The following is an 18755-nucleotide window of genomic DNA, read 5'->3' as shown; positions in this document are numbered from 1 at the left end:
TCACCTCCTGCAGCACTGGTGTGCCTGACATCACCAGCAGCAACAGGCACCAGTGCGCTGTGGCTGCACCATGGCACCGTGTGGTGGTACCAGGGCACTGTGGCTGCAACACAGCTCTCTGCTGCACAACCAGCACCATTCCCTGCCACACAGGAGCTCTTCCTGCCCAGAGAGGTTGATAACGTGATGGGTGTTGTCTCCAAAGTACTGTGATATGCTGTACCTGTGCCAGCTGCCCCTACACAAAGTCCAGGACACTGCCCAGGCATTGTGATTTCAGGGAAGTGAGGGTTGTTCCGGGAAAGGAAAACAAACAGCAGGGGAGGGCTGAGCTTGCTTTCACTTTCAGTTCCAGCTCTGCAAACGCCACAGACAGCAGCACAACCATGGATGTTCCTGTGCCCCCGATGCCGGCCCCGCTCTGCCTGGTGAACAACAAGGATGGCGTGCTGTCCCTCAACCCCGCGGCGATGGCAGTGCTGCAGGAGGTGCCCCAGCCCCTGGTGGTGGTGGCCATCGCTGGGCCCTACCGCACCGGGAAGTCCTTCCTGATGAACCGGCTGGCACAGAGGCGCACTGGTGAGCTGGGGGCAGAACCCCACCCGTTTCCTGGGGGGCATTTTGGGGTATTCTGGGGGATTTCTGATGGCTCGCCTCCTTCAGGCTTCCCGCTGGGCCCCACGGTGCGGGCAGAGACCAAGGGCATCTGGATGTGGTGCCTGCCCCACCCGCGCCGGCCCGGTATGACCTTGGTGCTGCTGGACACTGAGGGGCTGGGAGACCCCAACAAGGTGAGTGCTGGGGGGCAGGGTGGCCCCACATCTCTCACGAGCGTCCTCCAGAACACCCCTAACCCAGCTGTGGGCACAGGGTGACAGTCACAACGACGCCTGGATCTTCACACTGGCGCTGCTGATGTCCAGCACCCTGGTGTACAACAGTATGGGCACCATCGACCAAAAGGCACTGGAGCAACTCGAGTATCCTGCAGGGATCTGGGTGGATCTGGGGTGGTTGGGGTGTGAATTGGGGATCTGGGGCCACAGGGGACTTGGGCAACACAGAATGAGGGCTGTAGCTGTGGGGTTGGGGCATCGTGAGATTGGGTTGAGGCTGCGGGTGAACCTGCGGGTTTGGGGCTATAGGGAACCTGGGGCAAAGCTGCAGGACATGAGCAATGCAGGACTTGTGGCAAAACTGGGGCATGTTGGCAACGTTGATGGTGATTGGGGGAAAACTGTGGGAACTGGCCAATGCAAGAGTTGGGGTGAAACTGATCTGGGGCAAAAAAAAAAAAAATCAGAGCAACCTGAGACTTTGGCTGAAGCTGTTGCATTCGAGAACAAAAGGCAGGATTTGGGGAAATTGTAGAATTAAGGGCAACATGGCACTTGGGGTGAATGTGTGGGATTTGGTTACCACACGCCTTGGAATGAAACTGGGAGATGTCAGGCAAAAATGGGTAATCTGGGTTATGGAAGACTTGGGGAGATGCGGCATTTGGTGGAGGCAGTGAACTTCATGTGAGCCTGTGGGATCTAAGGGTGATTCTGGGTGTAAGAGGGGGTGCAATATTCAGGGTGCAGCTGGGCACTGTGGGGAGGGACACAAGATACAGGGAAGGACAGAAATACTTGGGGGGGACACAGGGTTTCTGGAGGGGACACAGGATTCGGGGAGCGTTGTGGTCCTGAGCGGGGCCAGGCTGGTGACGCAGCTGTCAGAGCTGATCCGGGTGCGGGACGGGGACAAGGACGGCAACAGCAGCGCTGAAGGAGAAGATGAGGCCGAGGACTGCGAGTTCGTGGGCTTCTTCCCCAGCTTTGTGTGGGTGGTGCGGGACTTCACGCTGGAGCTGCGCGTGGGCGAGCGGCCCATCAGCGAGGACGAGTACCTGGAGCAGGCGCTGGAACTCAAGCACGGTGAGTGCTGGCCCCACTGGGGGCATTAGGCTGGCACTAACGAGCGGCTGCACCAACAACAGCTGTCTGCCTGCCACAGGGCACGGCCGCAAGGTGCAGAACTACAATATGACGCGGGAGTGCCTCCACAACTATTTCCCCACGCGGAAATGCTTCGTGCTGCCATCACCAGTGGGCGCAGAGGAGCACGGGCGCCTGGAGGAGCTGCCCGAGGCCGCGTTGGCCCCACGTTTCCTCCAACAGGCCGCCAAGTTCTGCAACTACGTGCTGAGCTCCGCCTGGCCCAAGGCGCTGCCTGACGGCGCAGCACTGACAGGGCGCGGTAAGGGGAGGTTGGAAGCGGGTGGATGGAATGGACATGGGGTGACGATGGTGGCACAGAGGACAACGGGGACAACTGCAATGGCAACACAGAACAACAGGGTGACAACAGAGTGATGACCGTGTGACAATAGCTACAGCATCATAAGGGACAACAGGAGGACCAAGGGAGGACAACGATAATGGCAAACTGGGTGATGGGGTGACAACGGCAATGGCAACACAGGACAATTGGGATAACTGACATGGGACAACAGGGCGAAAACGGGGTGACAATAAACGAGGTGAAAATGGTGACACAGGACAGCGGGTGGGGGAGTGGAGGCAGTGACAATGGCAACATAAGACAGTGGAGTGTAAGACAAAGTAGTAGTAACACTGGGGACAGCAGAGAGATGACAAAGGGACAAGATGGACACTATGGAAAAACAGTACAGCAGTGTGTCAATGGTGAAACAGAACAGAGTGGTAACAGGATGACAATGGTGACAGAGGACAGTGGGGTGACAGCTGAGTGACAATAGCAACGGTGCAACAGAGGGGACAGTGGGGCAACAATGGCCTAGCAACAGGGTGAGAATGGTAAAACAGGAGACAGCAGTGAGAGGATGGAGATGACAGGGTGACAGTGGTCGTGGCAACACAGGCAACAACAGGGTGACAACAGCATGGCAATTGCAACACAGGGGACAGCTGGGAGGGAGGCAATGATGGGGTGATGACAGGGTGACAATGGAGCAAAAAACACAGGGACAACAGGGTGGCAATAGCAACACACAGCAGCGAGGTGCCAACAATGAGGGAGGTGTCACTGTGCCATTCCTCCACAGGCCTGTGCATGCTGCTGCACAGCTACGTGGACGCCATCAACAGCGGGCGCCTGCCCTGCCTGGAGGGAGCAGCGGCAGTGATGATGGCCAATGAGAACGCAGCTGCGGTGGCGGCAGCGCTGGAGGCCTACGCCCGGGGCATGCGGGGGCTGTCACTGCCCGCAGAGCCCGCACGGCTCTCGGCCTCACACGGGGAGCACCTGCGTGAGGCACTCGTTGTCTTCCAGCGTCGCAGCTTCCGGGATCGCGACCAGGAGCACCAGCGGCGCCTCATGGTGCGTGGCCACCCCCGCCTTGGTGCCACGGCACGGTCCCTGTCCCCACAGCCTTTCTCCTGTCCCTACAAGGCTGTCCCTGTTCCCATGACCTTGGCACCACTGCCACAGTCCTACCCTTCCCCATACTCAGTCCCCACCCCAATAAGGCTGCCCTTGTCTTCATGGCCTTGTCCTCATTACTTTGTCCCCACTGACCCAATGCTCTCCATTCCCACGACCTAATCCTCATTTCCCCCAACACCACCTCTGTACCTGTGGTCCCACAAGCACACTCCATCCCCATGACCCTTTCCCTGTGACACTCTCCCCATCACCACCATGACCCTGACCCCATCCACCCCAGGAACAGAGCAGCACAGAGTACAGCCGCCTGCAGGAGGAGAATGACGCAGCATCACAGCGGCGCTGCAGGGCGCTGCTGGCTGAGCTGGCACGGGCACTGGACACCAGCCTGGCCCGTGGGGCCTACGCACAGCCCGGTGGTTACCGCGCCTACGAGGCCGAGCGGCAGCGTCTGCTGGAGGGCTACCGGCAAGCGGACGGCAAGGGCTCCAAGGTGGGGACAGCTCTAGGTAGGGGATTAGGGGCAAGGAGGCGGGGGCCGTGCCTTACTCCTGTGGGGATGCACAGGCCGAGGAGGTGCTGGATGAGTTCCTGGCAGGACGCCGGGCAGAGGCGGAGGCAGTGCTGAAGGCAGACAACGCACTGAGCGAGGCCGAGAAGCAGCTGGAGGGTGAGCGGTGCACTCGGTGTCATCCCTTCTCCCCTTCGCCCGTCACCCATCCCTGTGTCCTCTAGGGACAAGGGACACCTTGTATTATCCTCTGGGGACATCTCACAGTGTTTCATGGGCCTTGTCCCCAGGGGACAGCTCATGGCATCTCCGTCTACATTGGGAATCCTCGTATCCCTTCAGAGACATCTCATGATGTCCCCATATCTCTTGAGGAGTCCCCTTCTCCCCTAAGGACATCTCACGGTGTCCCCACATCCCTTGGGGTGTCCCAGTGTGCTCTGGGGACACCTCAAATTGTCCCTTTTTCCTCCCTAAGGACCCCTCACCCCATCCCCATTTCCCCACACTCTGTCCCTATGTCCCTTCATCCCCTCCCCACGTCCCCTTGCACTGTCCCTTCGCTCCATCCCCGCGTGCCCCGGGGACCCCATACCCTGTTCTCTATCCAGAAGCAGAAGGCTCAGCTCCTGGGTACCCCTTACCCCACCCCTTTCTCCCCAGACCAGAAGCAGCAGGCGCAGCTCCTGGAGCAGCAGCAGAAGGCGACGGCGGAGCGCGAACGGCAGCTAGAGGCGCTGCTGGCGGACGAGCGCAGCAGCTACGAGCAGAACCTGCAAGCACTGGAGGCCAAGATGCAGGCGGAGGCGGCGAGCATTCAGCAGGAGCTGAACCGGGCGCTGGAGGCGAAGCTACGGGAGCACAACGAGCTGCTGCAGCGCGGCTTCAGAGAGCGGGCGGCGCTGATGGAGCAGGAGGTGGCGGCGCTGCGGCGGGAGATGAACACCACCAACAACCAGGAGCTGGCGGCCAACGCCCTCGACGCCGTGCGCGCCGCCTGCGACCTCGCCAGCGTGGTAAAGATGACCAGAGCGTTACGGGGTACAGCGGTGTAAGCTACTGCACACCAATCAACCTCCGCCCGCCCCTGCTCGGCGGCCAAATAAAGCGCTCCTCCCGCAGCCCCGCTACCCGCGCTCCTCTCTTGCGACGCTTCCGGCGCGATGACGTCATAACCTGGGCGACCGGACCCATCCGCGCCCCCTTGCGGCCGTACCGCGGCGCGGCGCTGGGAGGGAAGGAACGAGGGAAGGAGCGAAACCTCGCGGCAGGGGATTGGGTGGGGCGATCTCGCGAGAGGGTGGGTTTTCCGGCTTCTTCCGGCTGGCGGTCGTGGTACTCACTTCCGGGTGTTGCGTGCGTGCGGGTGGCAGTGAGGTGAGAGAGGGCGCTCGGAGCGTCCCTGGGCCAGAAGCGCCTAGGAGAGCGACTAGGTTTGGGGACCGAGGCCTAAGGGCCAGGTCCAGGGCTCGGAACCGGGGCCAGGGAACGAGAGTCAGAACCGGGGACCAGGACCGAGGACCACGGCCAGGCCTTGGGCCAGAGATCAGGGCCCCAGTTCCGACACCAGGCCCTAACGCTCAGGGGCTGAAATCCAGAGACCGGACCTAGGGCCCAGGAACCGATCCCGGGGAGCAGACAGCTAGGCTAGGAAGTGAGGACCAGCCCTGGAAACTAGGCCCAGAGCCCACGGTTGGGGGCTGGCAAGAGCCAGACTGAGGCCCAAGAACTTGGCCCAAATTTTAGTTCCTGACCCAGACATTGAGGCTCAGGGTTCAGGTCCCGGCTTTGTAAAACCTTGTGAAAGAGCCAGAACGTGAAATTAGTTATAAATAGATACATAATTAGCAATAGATTTGGAGATGGAGGAGAATCATAGTCCCTAGCTTGCTGTTTCTGATTTTTCATGGCAGGACTTTAATAGCCTATTTTGAGAGTCCTCCCCAGTTCTGTTGATGGTGTTATATTCTAAGTATTTACTGCACCTAGAAACTTGTGCAAATCTGGGAGATTCCATAGCCAAAAAAACTATGAGTTAATCACTCAGTGAGGTAACTGCTTTTACTAACATTTTTCTCTCTCCTCTCCCTTTCCTCCTTCTCTGAGACCCTTGTGCAACAGGGGAAGAATAGAACAAAGATTAAAGCCAAGAAAGTCTGATGGCTTTTACTACTGCAATGTAAAGGAGATGGAAGAAAGCATACAAGGATATGTATGAATTGCTTTTAAGAAAGAGCAATTTGAGATTGGAGTGTAGAAAGAAATGATCTTAACATTTCTTTAATTTTTTTCCTTTCTATAGATTGCTGCTTTCCGAGCACATTAGCCCCATGTGATTGTTCGTAAATTTGTGCTTATTTTGCTTTCTTCCCTGTCCTCCCTAGAGGATGTCCGTCTGGTGCAGTGATCCTAGAGTGCCACCTTTTGACCAGACTGTCTCCTGTTGCACAACAACTGGCGCAGACACCAAGCACATCCATTTTGTCCACATCACCTGAATGGCAGACAACCTGTGTTGGTGTCCATAGCCTCTCTGCTGAGCTCAGTCTGTCCAGACAGGGGAGTCCCCCTGCTCTGTTTTTTCCTGCCTACTCCCATTTTCTGTCTCTTTTATCCCATTTATGGCAAGGAAGATGGGCAGAGCATTTGCTGACATGCTGCTTGCCAGCTTGCAGTTATCCATGGCCATGGTCTAATCCTTCAAGCAATATTTTTTGCACAACATGAACATTCTAATACAAATGGCAAACGAGTGTTTTTGGGGAGATTGGACAGTGTGTAAAGTCCCTGTGAATATCTCTGCAGATACAGACTGACACATTTCTGCATAAAACAGTCCCTGAACTGGCACTTCAAGGCTGGAAATGAAATAGGCGGTACCAGGTCTGGAGCTGAGGCTTCTTGAGAGAGTATTGTACTTGCTGATCACGCTGTGTGCCCATGGGCACTGCAGGTGGAAGGGTGGAGAGCACTTGGCAGAGGAGCACATTGCGGCTAAACCAGCCTCCATTGCCATCCTGTGGTATGTCCTCCATTCCTAGGTGCAGCTCCCCAGACAGTGACCTCCCATCCCTAAGGTCCCCTGGGGCATGATAGTTGCAGAGGAACACCTTTTTGTTTACAAGCATCTTAGCAGAGCAGGGCCAGACCCTCCCAAATATTCAGTTCCTGACATTGTGGGAATCCCTGGGTGCTGCCAGGGAATGACATGGGTGCTGTGTGTGGTTGCAGCAGCAGCATGGTATGCACAAGTGCTGGCGAAGGACTGAACTCTGTTACTGATCTTAGTACGCACCTCTGTGAGTCACGCAGTAAACTTACGCTGCAGAGGTTGGTGGCTGCCAAGTTGGTAACTACTGTCTCAGCTATGCTATTAGAGAAACTGAATTGCAAGTTGGAACTTGTTAATGAGCAAACTGACTCCTACAAGCAGATAGGTACAATTACTGAAGGGTGAAGTATAGGAAGTCAGTGAATTTCATCAGTGTAGATCTATGTTGGAGGTCAAAGTAAGCAGTTAACTCTCCTGAAAGCCTAAAGTGTTTGTCCTTTGCTTGTTGGGCAGCTGCTGCTGAGGAGTTTACCCAAACGTTGTGACCTTCCTGACCACAAGCTTATTTTTCACCGTTGGAGTAAAGGTCTGTGCGTGTGGAAGGTGAATCCGCTGGTCTGAAGGCTGGGGCTCTCTGCTAGCAGCTGCAAGGAGATGCAGCATCCGAGCCGTATGTTTCCTCTCTCAGCTGTACATGAGGCATCCTCTGGAAATACAGCCTGGATCTTCTTGGCTTCTCTCACCAGTGTCATTTCTCTTCTGATTCAGCAATTGGTTGTCCTTAAGACTAGAAGTTTATTAGAACCCTGGTGTTTGTATCCTCTCCTTGTAAATTGCTGATTTTATCTCAGTATTGTAAGGTGATTAGGGATATGACAGTAATGATGATTAAAGAAGTGATTCTTTCATTCAGGTGTAGATTCAGCCTTAAGTCATTGTGACTACTGGTTAATCGTAGTGAGCAAGTACATTGTCTCTGGCTGGAGAGCCCATCTGGGTAAACATGCAGCAGGGGAAGGTTGTCTTCCCCTCCTTGCACACCACAGACCCCTCTCTCTGCCATGTCAGCCACAATATCCAACAGGACAAGAGATGCAAGCTTACTGCTGGCCTCTTGGTTTTATTGCTTGGCAGCCCACAGCAATGCTTTTTCTTTGATTGCTATGTTAAAGCAAAACATTGATGCGAGGAGGGGATTCAATCACCTTCAGCACTCTGGGGGCTTCTGTTGCCCCTTGGCCCATGAGCACCCACGGTTCTCACTGCTGCAGTCCTTACTGAGTTCACTACCCAGGAGCCAATCAAACCTTCAGAAATACTGTGTGGTAGCAGAATGTGCACTGTACCCTGAAGAGCCAGGGTGTGGGGGAGTCCCACAGAGGGATGGATGGGCCGAGCGCAACTGGATGAGGTCCAGGAAGACCAAGGCCTGGCTCCCACTCTTCGGTCACAACAATGCCAAGCAACACCACAGTATTGCAGCACCATGGCCAGGTGTCCAAGAAGGCCAAGGGCATCCTGGCTTGTGTCAGAAGCAGCACAGCCAGCAGGAGCAGGGAGGTGATCATCCCCCTGTAGCCAGCACTGGCAAGGCTGCGCCTCGAGTACTGTGTTCCGTTCTGGGCCCCTCACTACAAGAAGGACATTGAGGCACTGGAACGTGTCCAAAGAAGGGCAGTGAAGTCTTGAAGGATCTGGAGCACAAGTCTTATGCAGAGCAGCTGAGGGAACTGGGATTGTTTAGCTAAGAGGAAGGTCGGGAAGACCTTATCGTTCTCTACAAATCTCTGAAAGGAGGTTGTAGCGAGCTGGGGGTTGTATATCATGTCAGAGAATGGCTTAGGTTGGAAGGGACCTTAAAGTTCATCTAGTTTCAACCCCTCTGCCATAGGCAGGGTTGCCAACCACCAGATCAGGCTGCCCAGGATCCCACCAATCCTGACCTTGGATGCATCCAGAGATGGAGCATCCACAACCTCTCTAGGCAACCTCTTCCACTGCTTCACCACCTTCTGAGTAGCTCTAGTGCTCTAGCTCTCTGATCATCTTTCTGGCCCTCTTCTGGACCCGATCCAAAAGCCCTGCATCCCTCCTGTACTGGGGCTCCAGGGGTCAGCCTCTTCTCCCAGGTAACAGAGGCAGGACAAGAGGAAATGTCCTCAGTTTGCACCAGGGAAGGTTCCTGTTGGATATTGGTAGAAATTCTCTGAAGGAGTGGTCAAGCCTTGGCAACATGGCACTGAGGGACATGATTAGTAGGCAGGTGGGGGTGGGTCGATGGCTAGGCTTGATGATCTTAGTAGACTATTTTAAACATAATGATTCTATGATGTGGGAAAGGAGCAGGCCCTGGGGGCCCAGGAGACCCTGAGAAGTGCTTCAGCCCTGCTTCGAGCTGCCCCGGAGGCGGCCCCGGGCAGGTGCTGGTGTTTGGGCACGGCTGCCCGTAGTGCCGTTTCCATGGCACTGGGCAGGAGCGGGGCGTTGTTCCCGTCCCGCAGATAAGCGGAAGGAGGTGGCACAGCTGCGGGGAGACGGTGAGAGCTGAGCCCTGCCACTCGGCCCACGTGGGCGGGCAGGCGGGACGTGTCCGTGCTATCACCGCCGCAGAGCCCGGCTATCAAGGAGACGCCCGGCCGCAGTCCGCCGATAGCCGGGTATCGGGACCTGCAGCCGCGGCTTGGCGGCCCGTCGTGCCAGCCTGCGAACAGCGACGTGCGAGCACCAGTCCGCGCTTGACGGGCCGCGACGGCCGCGCGGCCTCCGGAGAACTACAACTCCCAAGCTCCTCTTCGGCTTCTCCTCCGGGGGGAGCGCATGCGCAGAGGCGTGACCTCCGCGCGAACTGCGTTTCCCGGGAGGCCGAGCGCGAGGCCTTAGCGGCCTCCCCTCCCCCCCCCCCTTCGCTCTCGCGCCGCTCCTCGCGCCGCCGCCTCGCGCTTCGTGACGCGGCCCCCAGCGTGGTGACGCGCAAAGTGTGTGCCCGCCATAGCAATCGCGGCCGCCGCGGGGTGCGCGGGGCCGAGCGCAGGGGCCGGGGTGGCAACGGCGGCGACCCAGCGGGGCATCGGGCAGGTACGGGGCGCCGGGCGGGCCGGGCCGCGCGGGGCCGGGCCGCGTTGAGCCGGTGGCCGCGGCCTCCGGGCCGGGCTGCCGGGCGGGCGGCGGGGGTCGCCTCGGGCCCTGAGGGAGCCGCGGGTGGGTGGGGTGGTGGTGGTGAGCCTGTGCCGCCCCGCCCCCGCGGCACCGGGCGTCCTCGGTAACGGCGGGGCTGAGGGCGCCGAGCTGTCCCTCGCGGCCTGTCAGCTCCCCGGGCCTCCGCCCGCCGCCGCCGCCGCTCGGCCGCCTTCTGCTCCGCGGGGCTGTCGGGAACCTCGCTGCTGCCTGGGGAGTGGGAGGGGGAGGCAACGCTTCCGTGCCCGGTGCTGGGAGGGGGAGCGCGGCCCGGTGCTCGCCGAGGGTGCTGGCTGCCGTCTGTGCCTGCCTGCCCCGGCGGGGCGGCGCGGAGTGCCGGGTTTGGTCCGTGCGGGTGAAGGGGCCGGGAAACCGAGTAACTTCGTGGTTTCCCCAGGCTTTAAAAATGTTCTAGCTTAAAAACAAATAAACAACAACAAAAAAAAACCCACCATTATTTCCTTAATCTTTTTTTCTTTTTCTTTCTTTATTTATTGAGTAACGCTTAAAGCGATGCGGAGAACACGTTGTGTAACAACAGCCGGGTCTGAGAGTTGTGCGAGGTGTTAAGTTGGGAAGGGGGACGAATAAGGGTTCCCCTCCGCCTCGCTCAGGTATAGCAGTGCAGTGCCTCCTGCTCCCCGCTGCCGGCTCTGCGAGCTGGGGCTGTGCTCCGTCCCAGGGCTGGCAGCGTGCTGTGCTCCTTCTCTAACTTGGGCCTGGTTGGTTGGGACTCAACAGGCATAGGCAACTAGCTGACCTGCATCTCTCCTGTTAGACAGTAACTGTGGCGAGCAGGGGGTTGTTACTGTTTCCTTTTTTCTAAGTAAAGAACTCCAACTGTTAAAGAATAAATATAGGAAGAACATACAGTTTTGCTGATCTGCTTGCTGGGTGTTTAATTGGGTTCTGATTCCTAAGTTCCTAATTTTCTCATATGGGATCATATTATTACATTATGTTTCTCACATATTTTGTCTTCTCAGCCATATTTAACATCGTGTCTGGGAAAAATGTGAAACTTTATTACTCAAGTAAGGTCAGCGAGTGTTTGTTAAGATTTTGAGCTGACTCTGTATGTGGTTACACAAATCCTCCTGGATTTTTTTTTGTCTATAAAATTTATAATCTTAAACGTGCAGTCTTTCTACAGTGTTGATTAAAATTAATTTTTTTCCCCATAAGTTAACGCCTTTGTTTTTATGTGTCCCTTTTATTTTCCATTTAAATTAAGACATAGATTTTTAAGCTTGTTTCCCAAGTAACCAAACCGTCTGTGGACTTTCAGATTTCACACAGATCTCTTTTCACCCGACAGGTTTCACGCTTTAAAATGCTTATCTGTATGGAAGTCACTGTGTTCAGAGCCTCATCATCCTTTTCAGGAACGCAATGCAATCAATAGGTGAATGACCTGTCATGTTCGTGTAGTCAGTGTGACGCTCACATGTGCTGAGGAGCAAGAGGTGAAGCTGAACAGCTTGAGCTGTGCTGTTCTCTTAGGAGTTTGCAGCCGGAGATCCCTGGGATTTGTATTTCTTAGCTATGTGGAGGTGTCTGAGTGAGGTGTCCGAGCCTGCAAGAACTGTGAGCGCTCCTGGTTTTCTGGCTCTCAGTGACTTAGTGGATTTCTCTTTTTCTATCAGGCTTTTACATCTTTGTTTGGAAGAATAAAGTGCACACAAAACCACTTTGTATGATGTTGGAATGCTAAGTAGTGCTCGGTATTAAAGCATCACCTTGCGTGTGGATTTTCAGTGGAAGTGTTCACAGGGAGTTGTTTCTGAGGCTGTAAATGTGTGTCTTTTAAAGTAACATCCATTGAGTAGGTCCTGCACGTTGTGTTCGTACCAGTCCTACTGAATTTGTACATGATGTTTTGACAGCAGTAGTGTCAGGAAAAATAAAGCGCTCCTACCACTAGCTTATTAGATATTATAACTAAAATCTGTTGCAGGGCATGCTTTTCAAAACTTAAATAAAAATAAAAAAAAGTCATGGATTCAAATCCACGAGGAGAGAGATGCTCCCTGTTCTGCTAGTTCCTGGAAAGCAGTGTAAAGTTGCATGTGTTCAGCAGCCTCTCCAAGGGAGATCCCCTGCAGGCCTTCCTGTCCAGCAGGGCAGAGGTATTTGTGACATTTGCAGTTCAGTTCATATGATTTCTGGTCTTGGCCTTTCTGCAGGGCTCTTCACTATGATTTAAGATAGAATACTTGGGAAAAAAAGCAAACACGGCAGGAACTGCTTTGATTCTTGTGTTTGAAAAGGCTTTTTGGCTGTCGTAGCTTTCCATCCTTGTATATTTTGCAGCTACGGTGTATTCGTATGGGACCTGCAGCAGTGCTGCTGGGGGTAGAAGTTTTGTTACCACCCTTTGCAGTGCCACCCAGAATAGTCACGTTTCTTTGAATGCCTTGGGGAGACACAGCCAATGCTGTGTGCCTGTCAGAAGGGTGGCATTCTTATGTTTTACCCTTTGTTGCAGGGAATATTGTGTGAGCATCAGTTATTTAGACGCCTGATGTGCTCTAAGTGAGATAATTTTAGAGAGCTCCAACATTTTCCTTTTTTTCCCTTAGTTATGGTATAATGTGAGCACTTCTGTGATCTTCCTGCCTGGGACTTTGTTGACCTCTTGCTGGTATTGCTGGAGCAGTGTTTCTCATTTTCTAGCTGAAATAGTTAAGATTCATTAGGGGAAATAAGCTGTCCTGCCAGTTGCAGGAGAGCCTGACTAGGCCTTACACAAGCTCTGGGGTCACGAGGCATTTTTTTTCTGTGTCCTTTGGGCATGGAACAAAGGTGTGGATGTCAGAAATGATTGAATGCAGTTGCCATTACAGCACTTACATTCAGAGGCTCAACGTAGATTTTTATATTCATGCGAATGTTGTCTTTCTGTGATACTTAAAAGCTGAGAAATGCTGCTGGCAAGCAGTGTTGACTTAATGAAAAAAGGCATGGACATCTGAGCTAGGAACAGCTTTCCTTTTCAGAGATGTTTTGTTGTGTGTGTACGATCTCGGGATGCTTTGTTTGCATTAATTTGGTGCTTTTTCCAAAGCCACTAGTCCTGTGATAAATGAACAGTGAAAATGCTTGATTTTTATTTTTTTGCTAGCATACTCTGCTTGTATTATCAAAATGGTGTTCTTTGGACTGGGTGTCTTGCTGTTACAGGTCTATTTTTCAATGGTCTTTGGGTAGCTGCAGTTCCTGCCCATTTCAGCTGGGTGATGTCTGCTTGCTGCCCCCTGAGTAAGTGACCGGTCACCGGCATTCCTGCAGAAGTGCAGATAGGGAAGTAGGGCTGCAGGGCTGCTCATCCACTCCCTGAGCAATGAAAGGCTGTCAGCGAGTCAGGGGTAGCCAGCCCTCAGTTACACATGGGGACTTCTTTCAGAATGAGCCTGGGCTGTGGATGCCTATGTAAATAGGTTAAACCTGGCTGCCTTTGTGGTCTCTCCTTTAGCTGATTTCTGAACTGATGTTACAGGGGTTTGTGTGTACAGATCTGACTTAAACATGACATATCTGTTTTCAGCGTGATATTAGGACGCTCTTACTCTGGGTCATTTATGACAAATGGGTATTTAATCTTGCAACAGATGGAAATTGGTTGTGTTATGGCTAATGAAATGCTGTAAATGCTTTAGGGCATGGCAGTGTTTTGAGACAGATTGTGTTCTAGTTTGATCTGTTAATATTTCTAGTAGATTTTTATCACACTGACAAAAATTGACACCTGGAAATTCAGAGGCTTAAGCAGAACCTAGAGAGTGCCCTTTGTGAAATGGCCCTGTGACAGGTCGCCCAGTGCTGTAGGGAGCCTGCTTTTGAGAATGGGGAGCTAAGTCATCTGCCAGTTGTACTGCAACTGAAAACTGATACAACTGAGCAAACGCCCCAGTGCTCCGTCCTGTGCACGCTCTTCCTTCTCCATGGAGCCACTGCCTGTTGCTGGACTCCTCACACAAGGACAATATGTGACCTGCTCCACTCACTGACTGCCTGCAGCCACTCGCTGTCACCTGCCTCCTCAGCATCACGAAGCCAGGGTGGTTCTTGATTCTTTCTAAGATGTTTGGGGGTGTTAAACTGGAATAGTGACACTGACGGTAATCTTGCTGCCCTGGCTTTATTGTTTCAGGAGCAAATCTTGAGCAGTGGCAAAGGGCTAACTCAGGTCTGCGTGGAACTGAGGGAGCATTCTGAACAGCTTCAGTGCTGAGCGCGTGTGGTTAGGTGTGCCTGCTTCCCCTCGTGCTCAGGGTTGTCATGTACCAGTTAAGACTTGTGTTCTAAGTGTGCACGCATTCCTTTATTCTTCAGGCGAAGGACCAAGAGAAAACTTCAGCTCTTAAAGTGAAGTGCATCAGTATTTTGGTCCTTGCTCTTTTCTTCCTCACTCCTTGTTGCTGAATATTTATTTGCTTCTTCCAAGTGTATTTTAATCTTTGATTTGGGTTGTTTCAATGAATGTTGTGAAACTGTGTGGGATGTCGTGCTCACCTTCCTGCTTTTTTTGTTTGTTACCTCTGCCTTAGGCTAAGCCATGACTTCAGGATCTGGGCATGTGGACTCCAAGGCTGAGCTCACTACTTTGCTTGAGCAATGGGAGAAAGAACACGGCAGTGGGCAAGACATGGTTCCTATTCTTACCAGGTGAGTTCCATTAAATAAATTCCTAAATCTGAATATCAGGAGTTACTTGAGAGCAGTTTTTACTGTGTTTTTTTCTTGAAGATTTTTATTTAACTGGTTAACTGTTGGTAATCTAAATTTTTTTGGCCTGAAATTTGTAATATGAGTGTAGCATTTAAATACATGTTTAGTAAGCATTTTATATTGCAAAGATCTTATACAGTCTGCCTTTAAAATATGAATTTAATACTCTGAAATAGTAGAAGCTGATAGAATCATTAAACAGGTGAAATAACTTTGGTATGTTCTCCTGAAACGTGTACAATGTTGATCGAAACAGAAAGCTGTGAGAACGTGGTGCCATCAGAGTGGTGGTGCAGGGTTTGTGATTGCACTAATGTAGTCAGTTTATGTGAAAGTAAAAGAGAGACTCATTGGATAGAGAGAGTCTTACTGAGAAAATTCTACTGCACCTCATACAGCATGCTTGAAGGGAAGCTTTAGAAGTTGATTTTTTTTCTTTTTATCTAGACATTGATAAGCTGTCATTTTATTGTATGTGTGAGGGAAATATTCCCTGGGATGTTTCTAGATGTGTACGTGCTACTAACACCATTCATTATAAGAAGTCTTCTACTACAAGAGGCGCATTCAAAGTATCAATTGTATTTGAGGTTTCCCAAGCCAGTCCTCTCTTGTGTAATCTCATAATATTCTTGGTATAATAAGACAGTCACAGAAATTCCACACAGTTCCTCCTCACACCTCTGCTGTCAGATGTGTAGTCCGCCTGCTGCGTGCCCAAGGGCTTACTGTGCTTACTGGTGTGTTAAGAGCAGCCCAGGTTTCTGTACCATGCTGCTCTGCGTTGTTGGGTCAGGCACCTGAGTGCACAAATCCAGAGCTGGCACTGGGTGGACGTAGCAGAAATCTGCTGGAGCTTCTTCATGCAGATTTGTGTCACGCCTTGCCTTGCAGGCACAACTTCTTGCTTTGTATACCACTCCTTAAAAGTAACAGCACAGAAGAGAGAGATGAGCAGCAAAAAGCCAAAGCTAAACATTTAAAAATGAGTAGGTCTCTTGAAAATCCTGAACCATGTTTTGGTGTACCTTTGTGTATTGTCTGGTTTATGTCTTGACTGAAACATACGTGCCACTTCCAGGATTTTTGTCACAAGCACGAACACCAGGAATTTAATATGTTCTAAGAAATTCAAATTTGACATGCATTTTCTTGCATTGATAGCAGTTTGGGACTCCTCGAGTTCCTTCCCTACATTATTTATGCCTAAGCAAATCTGATAATTCTCCTTTGATTCTCTAAGGTTTCTGTACAGCAAGCAGAGAGGTGATGGATAGTAAGAGCTTGGGTATTTTGGCTGTGGTGGAGGTAGCAGGTCTACTTAAAGTAGATAGCAAGGAGATCTACCCTTGGCTCTAGGAGAACAGTCTTTACAGTGCTTCAGAAAGAGAGAAAGCTGTGTGTCTGTTTGGAATACCAGGTTTTAGATACTGCACAGCTTAAAAAGAATTTGCTGGGAAATGTGCTAGGAATCCTCCCCAACTGGAGCTTGTGTTAGCTGATGTCTGGAGACGGCGGTGCTGTTGCATATTGATTTAGGCTTATGGCAGAGGAAGCTGCGGTCATGCTTGTTGGTGAGTGATGTTTTTCTACTTCCTTCTGCCTTCAGAGTTACTTGAAAGAAAACTTCCCCTTGTGCATAGGTGCCTGCTAAAATGTGATTCTGAGGCAGCAGAGGTGAGAGTGCAGTAGTGAGTGTTTAGACAGCAGCTGGAGCACTGTGTTCTGACTTCAGCTCCACAGACCAAACACGGGAGATGGTGTGTTGCACTGTGATATCGTAGAGCATCCTGTCTGCGGTCTGTTGTAAAGGCAACTTTTTATATTACACCTTTTGCATCAGTGGTAGTGTTGCAACGTGAATGTCCACCACAGCCCCCTTCTTTGCCTTCTAAGTGAGCTAGGTTTCTGGCAAGTGAAAGTGAGAATGTGACTAAGTTTCAAAGGTGATCTGCAAAGACAGTTGTAAACAGTTTGGGGAAAAAAAGAGTCAAAATCGGGGGGGAAAAACAGCTATCCCTCATGTGGAACTTACATCTTACTTGCAAACTCAAGTGGTTAGAGAACCAGCTTAATATCAAGTGAATAAGGGAAATGTTGAAATCTGCATAAAAACTCAGTGTTTCTGTGTTTTTTGTTTGTTTTGTGTTTGCTTTTTTTGTTAAAGTCTTTTGTGTCATGTGCCTCTGATAAGAGGTGGGAGTGAGCTTTGGTAGTTTGTCAATTTTCAGTTGAAATGATAGGAGAGTTAAATAAGCTATAGATTCATCCAAGCCACTTCATAGTTATTCTTTATATGCTTTCAGTCAAAGAAATATTTTATTTATTGCTTTGTTGTTGTTTTTTTTCAAAGCCAATTTTAAGGAGGCAGTGCTTTTTTATTTTGGTCCAGTGACTGTGCCTAATTGTCTCCAAGCAAAATACACGCAACCACCCTAATCCCTATAATCAGTGATTCGTGTGCCGGTTCCATCTAGGCTGTGATAATGTTGTCATCCCTGGAACCACTCAGCAGCTTCGGCTGGCACGCTGTTTGGCTGCCTCCCTAAACGGGATGGACTGATGAGAATGCTCAGCTCACTTTCCATGCCACTTCTCAGTCCTGCCTGGCACGTACTCAGGATGCCAGTTATCACCTAAAAAGACCTAGCAAACCTAGGGTTCAGGTTCTCAACTCCCCATTTGTCCCAGTTCTGTCAGCAGGTGCCTCTCAAGCTATTAGTTCCCATGGGAAAAAATGAGGAGTTGGCAATGGATATTTAAGTAGTTAGCCTTTGTCAGAAAGCCAGAAGAGCTTGAGCTGTGCCACCTGTTAGCAAGGGATGCAATTTGCATCTCTTCACATTCAGGCTTACTAAAAGGAAATACTAAAAGCCTACAGGATAAACAGTTTGATATGACAATTAACTTTCAGCAGAGATGAGCAGGAAAGTACTTTACTTGTTCCCATTCGGCTAATTTTGTGTTCTTACAATCTGGGCAGGCTTTATAACGTCATCTTCTGTCCTACTGGCTAGTCAGTGTAGTTCACAGAGGCAGGTTTAAGTAAGTTTTTTGCCTCTGATTGACCTTGGCAACACAGGGTATTTTCTGGAAAGTAACAATAACGGAGCAGAATTCAATGGCATTCTGTAAGGGAAACCTCCAGGGAAACGTTTCCAGGGATTGCTGCAGCCTTCTAGCAGTTTTCCCTCCTTTCTAACAAACTCTACTTGCCTCCCTAGTCTGGAGATATTAACTTGATTCAAAATGCTGCACTGCCTGTAGGTTCTGCACCACGCTTCAGACTTCAACAGGGGTGGGGGAATCAGGTTGTATGCCAAGGAAATGGGAGTCATCTGCTCATGTTTTTTGAATACTGCTCTTTATTTCCTCTCAAATTTCCTATGTTTCTGCTGTACTGCTTCTTGGAGAAAGGTAGTAGATTACTGTGGGATTATTTGTTGCTTGACCATGAGATACTACTACTCTTCTTGATTTTCCTTAGTAGTAAATAAAATAATAATGAATTATTCCCTTCTTACATACATTATTGTAGCAACATATGTTATCTATTCTATATATTCTGTGAATATTATATATGTATACATATGTAATCACTATATGATTCCTGTATTGTTTGTTCTGAGTGAATTGTTGCACAGGACTTGTGTCTGCTGAGACTACTTCATAGTTTAGAGAGAAAGCATAACTTCAGAACAACTACCATTATTTTGCTGATTTAAAGGATCATTTAATGTATTTTGAAGGTCTCTGAATAGGGAGCTTGTTGAGGTTCTCCTTGTGCTATCCATTGCACTAGCTAACGTGCTAAAAAGTTCAGCTTGGAGCTGAAGGAATAAGCTAAATAGAGATCATAAGGTACTTTATTTA

General features: G+C 51.0%; 2 protein-coding genes across 9 annotated transcripts in view; both read left to right on the top strand.

The window, feature by feature from the left end:
• Positions 238-7795, top strand: LOC110405004 (guanylate-binding protein 4-like). Of its 5 annotated transcripts, none has more exons than XR_002442642.1 (11): positions 240-579; positions 664-791; positions 871-980; positions 1705-1922; positions 2002-2244; positions 3074-3348; positions 3695-3907; positions 3982-4084; positions 4594-5302; positions 6731-6947; positions 7491-7795. XR_002442642.1 is itself a non-coding variant. In XM_021409853.1 (10 exons), exons 1-10 carry the CDS (start codon positions 387-389, stop codon positions 6650-6652), a joined length of 2535 nt encoding a protein of 844 aa, XP_021265528.1. In that variant the 5' UTR covers positions 238-386; the 3' UTR covers positions 6653-6667. The 5 variants fall into 5 exon arrangements, 3 of the variants coding, with proteins under 3 accessions (XP_021265528.1, XP_021265529.1, XP_021265530.1); XR_002442643.1 differs by lacking the exon at positions 6731-6947 and adding an exon at positions 5839-5976 and having other exon boundaries at positions 241-579; XM_021409853.1 differs by lacking the exons at positions 6731-6947; positions 7491-7795 and adding an exon at positions 6310-6667 and having other exon boundaries at positions 238-579.
• Positions 9861-18755, top strand: part of DCAF1 (DDB1 and CUL4 associated factor 1) — a 50709-nt gene continuing 41814 nt past the window's right edge. For 2 of the 4 annotated variants that reach the window (XM_021409232.1, XM_021409234.1), the window contains exons 1-2: positions 9863-10052; positions 14702-14819. In XM_021409232.1, coding sequence (XP_021264907.1) covers positions 14710-14819 — 110 coding nt within the window. In that variant the 5' untranslated portion in view covers positions 9863-10052; positions 14702-14709. Of the gene's footprint in view, positions 10053-11476; positions 11557-14701; positions 14820-18755 lie in introns of those variants that run through there. The other 2 variants (XM_021409236.1, XM_021409233.1) reach the window with 2 other exon arrangements.

This window comes from Numida meleagris, chromosome 11 (assembly GCF_002078875.1).
Source record: "Numida meleagris isolate 19003 breed g44 Domestic line chromosome 11, NumMel1.0, whole genome shotgun sequence".
Classification (NCBI taxonomy): Eukaryota; Metazoa; Chordata; class Aves; order Galliformes; family Numididae; genus Numida; species Numida meleagris.
The sequence above is the reverse complement of the archived record's forward strand: the minus strand, read 5'-3'. Positions and strand labels throughout refer to the sequence as shown.